At 37.8% G+C, this 12,315-nt stretch overlaps 3 protein-coding genes and 1 long non-coding RNA gene across 6 annotated transcripts; 2 read left to right on the forward strand and 2 right to left on the reverse strand.

Annotated features, from left to right (window-relative positions):
* Positions 1-339: 339 nt before the first annotated feature.
* Positions 340-5,781, forward strand: LOC117926697 (WRKY transcription factor 72B-like). The gene is made up of 5 exons (XM_034845958.1): positions 340-607; positions 2,373-2,447; positions 2,598-3,134; positions 3,221-3,334; positions 4,639-5,781. Exons 1-5 carry the CDS (start codon positions 494-496, stop codon positions 5,578-5,580), a joined length of 1,782 nt encoding a protein of 593 aa, XP_034701849.1. The 5' UTR covers positions 340-493; the 3' UTR covers positions 5,581-5,781.
* Positions 5,782-6,869: 1,088 nt separating this feature from the next.
* On the forward strand, positions 6,870-10,036 carry LOC117911269 (SNF1-related protein kinase regulatory subunit gamma-1-like). 3 transcript variants are annotated; one of them, XM_034825587.1, is made up of 6 exons: positions 6,870-6,958; positions 7,786-7,968; positions 8,083-8,525; positions 8,835-9,101; positions 9,193-9,365; positions 9,738-10,036. In XM_034825587.1, exons 2-6 carry the CDS (start codon positions 7,800-7,802, stop codon positions 10,018-10,020), a joined length of 1,335 nt encoding a protein of 444 aa, XP_034681478.1. In that variant the 5' UTR covers positions 6,870-6,958; positions 7,786-7,799; the 3' UTR covers positions 10,021-10,036. The 3 variants fall into 3 exon arrangements, with proteins under 3 accessions (XP_034681478.1, XP_034681470.1, XP_034681462.1); XM_034825579.1 differs by having other exon boundaries at positions 6,918-6,958; positions 7,780-7,968; XM_034825571.1 differs by lacking the exon at positions 6,870-6,958 and having other exon boundaries at positions 7,402-7,968.
* LOC117911290 lies at positions 7,466-8,911 on the reverse strand. The gene is made up of 2 exons (XR_004650856.1): positions 8,823-8,911; positions 7,466-8,679 (listed from the first exon to the last, which is right to left on the reverse strand). It is a non-coding gene; the product is annotated as an uncharacterized LOC117911290 (long non-coding RNA).
* A 97-nt stretch (positions 10,037-10,133) lies between the features above and the next one.
* Positions 10,134-12,016, reverse strand: LOC117911258 (pentatricopeptide repeat-containing protein At2g02750). The gene has a single exon (XM_034825560.1). It carries the CDS (start codon positions 12,005-12,007, stop codon positions 10,154-10,156), a length of 1,854 nt encoding a protein of 617 aa, XP_034681451.1. The 5' UTR covers positions 12,008-12,016; the 3' UTR covers positions 10,134-10,153.
* Positions 12,017-12,315: the final 299 nt, after the last annotated feature.

Consider the following 12,315-nt stretch of genomic DNA (forward strand, 5'->3'; position numbering starts at 1 on the left):
ACGGCCAATCCCTAATAATTGTGCTTCTCATTTTCTTTTTCTCTTCCCATGTGGAACTTCATAAACAAAAGTGAAAAAAATAAAATGAAAAACCTAAAAAGAAAAGCAAGGATTCCAAGGGCCCACAATGGCGCTGAATATTGACTAGATTTTGGACAATCATATACATGTGTAGGAAAACCCCAATATGACTGGCAGATCAAGCTGACTCTCTCTCAAATCGTTGAAACTGAATTCATATATTTTTTCTGCTGCTTTGAAACTGTCCAATAAAATATCGGACGAGAATACAAGAAATATCAACTTGTTTTTGTTTGATGTGGGCTGTTGACATTTCTCTTTTTAGGAGCAACATGCAGAAGATAAGCACAGGGGGAGTTTGAATTTGTCTTAAACGAGTTAAAAACTGGAGGCTTCCTCCTCTCCTTATATAACGACCCGATTATCAGCAGCTACATGCATATGGATCTTTGATTAGAGAAGTTTGAGAGAAATGGAGGCTGCTGCTTTGGAGATACCCGTGTCTGGTGATCCAGTTAAGGGAGAAGAGACAACCCTGATGAAATTTAACGGCGGAGATAAAGGGGGTGTTTGTGATTCCATGAAGGTACTTTCTCTCTGAAGATCTTTGATGGGGTATTGAAAATCTTGTTGATGGTCTGGATTTACAGAAAGAATATTGTTTTTTCTTTATACTTTTTAGAGGGCGAATTTTACATGAAAGTTATGGTCACTTTTTGAGGTCCTTTTTCCTTTTGAGAGGAGATTCTTATCATGAATCAATGAATTTGCATGCTTTGGAGGTATGATTAAATTAATGAAAATTTTGTGTGATGCAACTGCTTTTACACTAAGGGCTGGATTTGGATATTGGAAATAAAAATGAAAGAACAGGAAAAGGAATTAGAGGCGAAAATCAATTTCTCTGGTTTGATTTGAATAGAAATTAGGAAGGAAAGGCAAATACCATGAAAATTAGGAAGAAATTTGTACATTTTAAGAACTTGTCATTTCTATTTTAAAACATGAATCACGGTGGGATAAAAGTCGAAGGTTTTCTCTCTTTGCATCATAGCTTTTTGAAAAGCAAAGATTCGGGCCTTCGTGTGTACATAAAGTCTTGTATTTTAGACTTTTATCTTATCTGCAGAAAGTTCCGTGAAATTCTGTGGAGCAAAAAAAAAAAAAAAAGAAAAAAAAAAAAAAAGAACTTATTTAGGACGTTTCAAGGGAACAGCGCCCACAAATTTCTCTTTCTCAGCTGAAAAATACAACTCAATGTTCATGCAAAATAATGACTAGTTGTTAATAGTTGACTCTTCCAGTTCTCAATTTCCACACAATGATAATGATTCAAGAACCTAGTCTTCACATGTACCTTCCATTGATGGTTCCTTTGTCATCCAATGGATCCAACTGTGTACCAGGTAGGACATGCAATTAAACCATGTTCAAAAAGAGGGCAATGACTTGAAAAATCTAACACCCAGTGGAAAATCCATGATCGGGATAGTGGACCCAAAGCCATGGAACTTGGCTTGGGTGTCAGTCTTTTGTCGTGGCCTTACTTTTTATTTATTATTTATATTTATATTCGGCCGACAAGTTTTTCTTTTTTTTTTTTCTTTTTTTTGGTTTTAGCTCCCTAACTCTTCCTCAACCAGCCTCAAACAGGCAATTAAAGAAATTACAAAGAGCTTATAGTATAAACTACTGGGCAGGTGATCTATTTTACTAATTATATCAAAAACTATTTGCTTTTTTTGTTGTTTCAATGACCAGAGTGGGGCAAATGATACTTTTTTTCCCCATACCCTTAAATTATCTGAACTGGTTGGAATATGAACATGGTAATAGATCGTTGAAACAAAATGATGCTCTTCAAATTTCAGTATCCGAAAGTCATTGTATATGGATGACTAACGAGGACTTGTGCATGTCATTGAGGTACCTGGAATTAATTTTTGGCCAAATATATATTTTCACCACATCCTGGAATCAAGAGGTTCCAACCTGTTATGACTAAGACTTCTAGATAGGTCAGTCTTCAAGATAGAGTGGTCACAGATTCCATCCAAACACGGCTAAACCTTTTCTTTTTCCTTTTTTTTTTCCTTCTCCGTATAATTTCATATATCTATATATTCCCCTTGCCTCTCTAGGAAAGAGCATATCTGTATACTCTTACCAACACATGCATTGATACATACACTTTGCTTTTGTTTGAGATTCCAGTTTGAATTTTTTTTCTTTTTGGGTATGTTTCGGTTGCAGATCAAAAAGTCCTGATTGTTTAGATAGTAATTATCCAATCCATTCAATCAGAACCCTTGCCTTTGCATCTGGTTTTGCTTACTGTCAAGTGTATACAGGTGCATCTTATGGCCGCCACAGAAAGATCATCCATGGAGAACAATTCAATAGACCCCTCAACACAAAAGAATCAGGTAAGAAGGGTTTTGCATCTAAATTTTTTCATTAATAGGGACTATGAAATTGCAATATATATTTGTAGATAGATCATGTTATCTGAGAACTTTTGGTATTTGTTAGTCTTGCTTTCTTATTGCTATCGTTATAATGTGCACAATTTCCAGGAGGATCGGATCAAATCAGCCAAAGAAGAGGTGGGCGAGGTTAGAGAAGAAAACGAAAGGTTGAAGCAGATATTAGCAAAAATCAAGAAGGACTACCAGTCACTGCAAATGCAGTTCAGTGAAATTGCTCAACATGAGGAAGCTAGGAAATCTACAGATACAATTCTTACTCATCAGGAAGAAGAAGAAGAAACTGATCTTGTCTCCCTTAGCCTAGGAAGAGTTTCAAGTACCGAGTCTAAGAAGGATGACAAAAAGACAAGCTTTCTGAGTGGTAAAGGAAAAGAGGATGAGAAGATGGATGAAGGACTTGCACTAGGGCTGGAATGCAAATTTGAACCCGACCCAACCGAACACATGATGAATGCAAGCCCTGAAAATAGCTTTGAAGGACCCAAGGAAGAGGAGCCCCCTAGTGAGACAGGGCCACCCAGTAAGATTCTAAAGATGGGGAGAAGTCGGGATGAAGAAGTTTTAGAGCAAACCCATTTGAAGAAAGCTAGGGTTTCTGTCCGAGCTAGATGCGACACCCCCACGGTTAGTATTCTAGAACATATACATCTTCACTAAGAGTGAGTTAACAAAATTTGTGTTCACTGAGTTTGTATATATATGTTGTACAGATGAATGATGGATGCCAGTGGAGGAAATATGGACAGAAAATAGCAAAAGGAAACCCTTGCCCTAGAGCATACTACCGGTGCACAGTCTCACCATCATGCCCTGTGAGAAAGCAGGTAATTTTATGCCTTGAGATTTCATGTAGTTCACAATCCCATCACCTTGATCAAATCATTTAAATCTCCATGCATCCCTAACAATGATCAGTTACCAAGTTAATTTCTTTTAATTTCCTAAATTTCTTTCATGAGTAGGGAATAATTTCAACGAGAATGTATTCAAAATAACATTGTTTTGCTAGTAATGCTAATAAGTGAACCAATTAATTTGTCGGTCTCCTTCGAGTATGCTCTTAATTTCATAAGATGATTGCATCATGTGCCATTTTGTATGTGAGTGAAGTAATTATGTCCCTATTTGTCGTTCTGTTTGTTAAGAAATTATCCTTAAAAAAGACATAAGAAATAAGAAGCTTTGTGAATGTGAAAGGTGAATCTTCATGGATGTTTCTTCATGTCAAAGCTTATATGTCTTTGCCTCTTCTTCTAGTTGCTATTATGAGTTCTCATTAACCCTCATCATAATTCTATGCATAGGTCTGAACTGATCTAACACGATCATAGAAAAATAATTTGTAATAGCTAGGCAAATACACTAAGACATGCTATTACTTTCTTGTTAAGCATAAAGTGTTTTTCATTGAAATCAACCAAATAAATGTATGCTCTTAATTCCACTTAATTTATTGGTTTTTGAGAGGTTGAAAACTTTGACTAATTACCGATAAGTGTCACTTCTTATATAAGCTTTATTTTAATTTCTATAACAAAATAATTAATTTTTAACCAAACTTTTAGAAAGCTTATTATAAATCAAAACTTAATATGACTTGACAACTTAATTTAAATTATTAAATTTATTGAATACATATATTTGATAAAGTAACTTAATTGTACGATTAAATAAAATTTAATTTTGATAAATCAAATTAATATTAAACATAAAGTTTCATCAAATGTTCTCTTAGAGGACTAATATTGTCCTTTAAAAATTATAACTTCCAAAATAGAAAAATTATCTCAAATAGACCATATTAAGAGGATGTTCGGTAAAACTTAATATTTATTATTCAATAATTTAAGTTGATTTTGAGGTAAATTATAGTTAAGCTATTAAGTCATTAAATTAATTTAATGAAGTTATTTTTAACTTAACTGCATTTTCTTTAACAAACATATATACTTAATGTAATTAAGTTATTAAGTGACTCGGAGAAGGCTTTACTATTGGGGCTTGTATAAACTCTGAAAACCTAGATTACATCCTGTTCGAAAATGTGAAAGCTTCATTTTTCACTTTCTTGCTTTCCGAACTTCAATTATCATCACTGATTCACTGGACGTTTCTTTCTCAATTTCAGGTGCAAAGATGTGCGGAGGACACGTCCATCTTGATCACCACCTATGAAGGAACTCACAACCACCCACTTCCTGTTTCAGCAACAGCAATGGCTTCCACCACATCTGCGGCCGCCTCCATGCTACGCTCCGGCTCCTCCACCTCACAACCAGGCATGGAGGCCTTCGCAACCTCCTCTACTGCCAACCTCCACGGCTTAAACTTTTCTATACCCCAAAATTCAAGATCACAGCAATTCTACTTCCCCAATTCTTCATTCTCAACTTCCAATTCACACCCAACTATCACTCTTGATCTCACTGCACCAACTGCTTCTCATTTCAATAGGTTGTCTTCAAGTTTCCCTTCTGCACCAAGATATCCTGCAACTTGCCTCAACTTTTCTTCTTCTTCATCTTCGTCTCCTTTAGATCCCAGCAACCTACCAACATCTTGGGGTACCCTCCCTAGTTATGGGGCACTGTCGTCCTACAACAAAAACCAGATTGGGCCTTTCAACTTTGGAAGGCAACCACCCTCCCAAGAAAACATTTATCAACCTTACATGCAAAAGATCAACAACCAGGCTCCTTCCCAACAATCTCTTACAGAGACCATAGCCACCGCAACCAAGGCAATCGCAGCCGACCCTACATTCCGATCAGCATTAGCAGCTGCCATCACGTCATTAGTTGGTAATGCAGGTGGTGCAGGTGGAGGAGAGAACCAAGTCAAGGGAGAAAACCCTAGCCATAATTTGAAGTGGGGTGAGTTCTTATCTGTGAACTCCGCATTGGCATCTTCTCATAATGGAGTAGGGTGTGCCTCAAGTTACTTGAACCGTTCCTCTTCTGCAAATTCTCAACAACAAGGGAACTTGATTTCGTACCCGCCTTCATTTCCATTTTCTGTACCTAAGAGTGCTTCTGCTTCCCCTTCTGATCACAAGGATAATATCCAGTGAATGGTACTGAAGAATTGAAGGGTTTTACCTAATTTTTGGTAATGTATTTATTTTAGGATTGAAGATACTTACGCGCGCATACACTGCTTGTAGATAATTCCATACTTTGACTAATCGTTGTGACAATATTTCTCCTATTTAAATTGTACTCTACACATGCACTGATCATAGCAGATAAACTACTACTTGAAGATTAAGTCATTCGGTAAATCCACATGGGGGGATCGATCTTAACATCTTGTTAACAAGCATGATATGGATATTAAACTCAAATCTTACAAGTTTAAACTTTTAGGAAAATGAGTACTTCTTCAAATGGTATTTTGATAGGAGTTATCGGTTTTCCCCTTATTTGTTTATTGGATATTTATCTCAAATATTGCTAGTTCAATATATCTCAAGTGCAAATATTTATTTTGCCATACAGCCCAAGAGCCCTTAAACAATTACCAGCAAAAAAGAGCACACCAATCACAAAATGTGGGCGGATCGATCTTAACATCTTGTTAACAAGAATGCTATGGATATTAAACTTAAATCTCACAAGTATAAACTTTTAGAAAAATTAGTAATTCATCAACATGGTATCAAAGTTTGATTTAACGGAAGTGATCGGTTTTCCCCCTTCTCTGTGATTTGCATTTCCCTATTTATTTATTGGATGTGAATCTAAAATATTGCTAGTTCAACATATCTCAAATGAAAATATTTATTCTACCATACAGCCCAAGAGCCCTTAGCCAATTGCCTGCAAAAAAGAGGGCACCAGTCAGAAAATGTGGGCTTCCTACCACAGTACGACGATCGTGTATCTTTTGCAGTCTAATCAATCCAGACTGGCTGTTGATCATCTAATATATAGCTTATAGTTATGCTTGAATCTACAGAATAGAATTCGGCTTGAATTTCTCATGTTTCTCTAAATTTTGAACTTCCCATTCATGCATCGCAACCGTGCAAAAGAAATTCATAATTTTGTAACCATAATTTATAACCATTCGTTTTCTAAATTTTGAAAATAACATATGAAAAATTGGATAGATATAGGTAATATTCTAGAAGAATCAAAGACAGCATGAATTTCTGTTTCATGCCCATCAAACACCGTCCAATTATGAACTGACTCTCATTTTTAATGGATCGGTGACAGGAGAGTCCCAATGGACTTCCTCAGAGGCCGTCTACTTATTGACTACTCCATAGATCAGGCCACTTCGCCTCCCTACACGTGGTGACTTGAATTTCTTCCACGCGTCAAATTTGTACACGCGGCAAAGGTGTTAGTCGTCCATATAGCATAACGGTTTGGAGGGGAACAGAAAAAACCACCTCTACGATCGTGGGAAGACAGAAACGCCTTCAACCCCATCTTCACCAGGTATGTGGTGTAACATTACATTTTGCCTTCAAACTCTTGATCTATATCTCTGCATGCTAGGAAATGAAATGATTTTTGGCAATCCATATTGTACTTTTTCCTTTCTTGATGCAGTGTTGATCTTTGGGTTTTTCCCCTTCGGAGTTATGATGATAATGATACAAATTTAAGGCTGAATTAGGCACTCAAAAGACCTTTAGCTTTAATGTTCAATTCATTGAAAGCCAAATTTTAGAGGGAAATTGATTGTTTGTGGAGATCCATTCTTAGACAGTGTTAAGCATTTTCCCCTATTTGGGACCGCATCAATAATATCTAAAAGCACAACCAATCATAATATATCAAGTGTACAATTTGATATATGCCTCATTAACGAGCTATTCGTCTGTATCTTAATCTTCCTTTTTTTTGTTTGTGTTATGTAATTTGATCTCATTCACTTGTATCCTAGCCGACCATTTTTCCAAGAGCAAAATCAACAGCATTTTTACCAAGTACATGGATAAATAATGCACCATAAGGAACAAAATTGATTTGCCACTGCAAAATGTGAGAGCTCTAAATTCACCAAACATATAAATCAAAATAAACACAATAAAATACCTTTACTTTCCAAAGCTTTGCACCTGGAAAACCAATCGTCTTTAGATAGACTTTGATCCCCTTGAAAGCTGGGAAAGCAACAGAACCCATAAACCTAGAGTTTCTTTGATCCATTTTGGGATGGTAACTCTGATGGTGGTTGCTCTTGTTTAGCTCTATGTGTATTTGGAATAGTGTTCTGTCAGTCTCCAGTTGATTCCATTTTATGCCATACAAAGATACAGGTATACCTGAGGATATGGCACAAGCACAGGAAGCTAAGGAGAGTCCACAACTTTTAAGTTGTGATGCTTATTTCGAGAACATCCAGTCGAGGAAAAAACTACCACGATCCTTGCAGGAGTCTCTAACAGCTGCATTTGCAAGGATTCCAGTTTCATCTTTCCCTGAAGTACTTGGGGGCAAAGGTGAGAATTTTAATATCAAAGTTCAAACAATCTCATCATTTAGCTTGGAGAACGGTTTAAATGAGGCATCCCTGAATCACTGACCACATCTTCTTACGAAATTTCCTTTTGTAGTGGTTGAAATTCGGGGTGATGCAATAATTGCAGAGGCAGTTAAAACTCTATCTCACTGCAACATTTTGTCTGCCCCTGTGAGGAACCCAGATGCAGGAACCAGTTTGGATTGGAGAGAGAGGTACCTAGGAATCATAGATTACTCAGCGATCATACTTTGGGTGCTAGAGAGTGCGGAGCTTGCTGCAGTTGCTTTTTCTGCCAGTACTGCTACCGCTGCTGGAGTAAGTGCAGGGGCGGTTGGAGCACTTGGAGCACTAGCATTGGGAGCAACAGGGCCTGCTGCTGTTGCTGGAATAACTGTTGCTGCAGTTGGGGCAGCGGTGGCTGGTGGAATGGCTGCTGATAGAGGGATGGGGAAAGATGCTCCCACTGCTGCTGATCATTTGGGAGAGGAGTTCTATAAAGTTCTCTTTCAAGAAGAACCTTTCAAATCAACCACAGTAAGCTTAATCCTGCAAATAGACGTCTCTTAGACAGTGGGTCACCTCTAGTTCCTCCTCATATTCATTTCATTTTCACCAATGCATTGAGTTATGCATGTCAATTCATTAAAAACAAGGGCACTCTTGCTGTTTGGTTGATTCTGATTTCCTACTGAAATGACAAGCATATCAGTGTACATACCTTACTGTGGGGAGGGCTGAAATGGGGAACCAAACAAGACATGTAATAGGAAATAGAAGGTGGCCTAACCAACTTATTTTATCTTATTGGGAAAATAATATAATTGATGTTACCTTTTGTTATAGGTACAGTCCATACTGAAATCATATCGCAGTGCTCCCTTCCTTCCAGTTGCAACAGATAGTTCTATGTTGAGCGTCTTATTGCTACTCTCCAAATATAGAATGAGGAATGTACCTGTAATCGAACCAGGCCAACCTTTTGTTAAGAACTACATTACACAATCTGCAATTGTTCAGGGCCTTGAGAGATGCAAAGGGAGGGATTGGTTCGATTGTATTGCAGCACATCCTATTTCTGATTTAGGACTTCCTTTCATGTCTCATAATGAGGTGAGGTTCCCAAGACCATGTTAGACAACTTCTTCTTGCTGGCTACTGAGTGCGGAGCTTCAAGAGTCTTGTTTCATCTTGTGTTGGTCAGGTTGTTACCATCCAGAGCAATGAGCTGATTCTGGAGGCTTTCAAGAAAATGAAAGACAATAAAATTGGTGGCCTTCCTGTGGTAGAGGGCCCAAGGAAGAAGATTGTTGGGAATGTAAGCATAAGAGATATCAGATTCTTGCTGCTCAATCCAGACCTCTTCTCCAATTTCAGGTCAGTTAAAAATCAGACCTGCACCACCTGTCAAGTTACCTGTTTCTTGGCTTTGAAATATTCTAGTTGTTGAATGCTCCAAACATGGAAATTTTTTGAATCCAAAAAGTATGTTATTCTGATTTGAGAAAGAATATCATTGTCCAATGCAAAACAATTGCACTGATCAACATGATCTAAAGTCATCAAGTCTAGGTTGTGAGTTTTCATTTCTAAGGACGGATTTCACACAGCAATGGTGATCAACTTACTAGAGGTGAGCACATAAACTAGTCACCAACTTATGACCATCTCTCCCTCCTTTTTTGTAGTAACATGTTGATGTAAAAATTTAAATCTTGATGGTTCAACTTACTCCTCTTTCCCTTTCAGGCAGCTCACTGTGATGGATTTCATGACCACTATTGCTTCTACAACTGAAGAAGCAGGGAACGTTATCCAACCAATGACATGCCATCTAAATTCAGCTCTTGGTAGTGTGATCCACACTCTTGCTGCCAAGTCAGTTCACAGGATTTATGTAGTAGCTGGCCAAGAAGATGAAGTTGTTGGTGTCATAACACTCAGAGATGTGATTTCTTGCTTCATCTTTGAACCTCCTAACCATTTTGGCAACTACTTTGGCTTTACTGTGAAAGAAATGTTAAATAAGTGATGCTTCTGTGGTCAAATTTGTAATGACTTCTTGAGATGCATCAGGTAGCCAAATCTGGTCAAGGAAAGAAGAAGAGAACCATTGAGTCATGGTTGTTTCATCAGTGTATCATGTCTATGCATTCTTGTTCCTTTCATGTCACTCCAATTGAACTACAGCCAGGGGGTTTTTTCAATCCCCTATCATTCATCATTTCTCTGACCCTTTCTACATCACCCCACCTTCCTTGAACAGCATATATGTTGGACAAAATCACAAAAGGGGTTGGGTCCTGTGGCTCTAACTCTGAAAGTTTTTTAGCCATTTCTTCTCCCAAAGCAGAATCCGAATGATGCCTACAAGCACCAAGCAAAGAAGCGAAAACAGAAACGGATGCCTCTGGCATTTCATGAATAAGTTCTTGAGCTTCCTTCAACCTACCAGATCTACCTAAAAGGTCAACCATGCAACCAAAATGCTCCGAAGTTGGGTTCAGGCCATAGTCTCTATTCATCATCCTAAACAATTGCCATCCTCTGTCAACCTCACCTGTGTGACTGCACACAGATAGGATACTGACGAGTGTTGCTGAATTTGGTTGCACTTTTTCTTCCTGCATCTGATTGAAAATCTCAAATGCAGATTGATACTCTCCATTCCTTCCATACCCAGAAATCATTGCATTCCAAAATGCTGGGTCATCAGGTTTTATCTGAAACTGGCAAAAAACTCTTCGAGCCAAATAAGAATGACCGCATTTCATGTACATGTCAATGAGTGCAGTAGAAATGAATTCATCAGTATCGATATTGGTTCTAATTGTGTGCCCATGAATCTCTTTTCCACTTTGCAAAGCAGACAGAGCTGAGCAAGCCCGTAAAAGACTTGTGATAGATTTTAAACTAGCTATTACACCAGCTGATTGCATTTTATGGAAGAACTTAAAAGCTTCAACCCCCTGCCCTTGTTGCGAAAACCCACTAATCATTATATTCCATGTTGCTGAATCAGGTTCCAATCCTTCAGGTTCTAACTGTTCAAAAAGTTCAACAGCAATGTCACTCTGACCATTCAACATCATTCCAGAAATCATTGAATTCCATGTTACTAGGTTCCTGCTGCCACTCAGTTCTATGAATATGCCATAAGCCCAATGCCAACAACCACATTTGGAGTACATGTCCACAAGTGCAGTTCCCACCATAGTATCAAAATTGATCTCAATCTTCACAACCAGCCCATGAATCTGTCTACCAAATCGAATATACAAAAGTTTCGAACATGCAGAAAGAATTGAAACCAGTGTCACCGAATTGGGTACTTCACCTGAAGACTCCAACAAGTCCTTAAACACATCAAAGACCAAATGCGGAGCCCCATTTTGCAAAAGCCCTGAAATAAAAGCATTGTAGCTGACAACATTCTTATCCAAAATCTGATCAAACACTTTCTTAGCCGAAACCAGCTCCCCACAATTCGAATACATCGTCACAACCGCGGTCGCCACATAAATATCGGACTCAACACCCAACTTTATCGCCAAGCAATGTACTTGCCCATCAAGTTCAACACTTGCACATGCAGGCAGAACACTAGCTATAGTAACTGAATTGGGCCTGAACTTCCCCAACCCCACCTGTTTGAACGCCCCCAGGGCCTCTCCGAAATACCCATTTCGCGAAAATCCAGAAATCGTGACGTTCAGTGAAGGCAAGTTTCGGTGAGGCATTTCGTCGAACACCTTGAGAGCATAGCTCAAAAGATGAAGTTTCATGTACATGTCTGCGAGAGCAGTGGCCGCATAAATATCTAAATGAAATCCGGTTTTAATGAGTTGGGTGTGTAGGATTTGGCCTTGGAGAGGTGAATTGAGCTTGGCACTGGCTTTGAGAAGAAAAGGGAAGGTGAATTTGTGATCAAGGACGGAGGAAGAGTGGAGTTTGGAGTATACAGAAAGGGCTTCTCTGTAGAATCCATTGGAAACCAGTTTTGCAATGTCGCGCTTCATGGATATTTCAAAAACTGCCTATTAACACATGTTTTTATGAGAAGTTTTAATGTCAAGTCAACCTTCCACGAGGTTCCTACTAAATACGATTGATTTTAGGGGTGGTAACCGGTTCAATGGAGGTCTCATCCCAATCCCATCTTTTAATTTTTTTTAGAAAAAAAAATATTTTTAAAATGTTTTAATTATATTAATATAAATATATTTTATAAATAATTCAAATATTATGATTTTTTATAATTTATTTTATTGAAAAACAATTTTTATTATTATAATTATTATTATTATATATTCAAAATAGGAAAATA

This window comes from Vitis riparia, chromosome 1 (assembly GCF_004353265.1).
Source record: "Vitis riparia cultivar Riparia Gloire de Montpellier isolate 1030 chromosome 1, EGFV_Vit.rip_1.0, whole genome shotgun sequence".
Taxonomy (NCBI): Eukaryota; Viridiplantae; Streptophyta; class Magnoliopsida; order Vitales; family Vitaceae; genus Vitis; species Vitis riparia.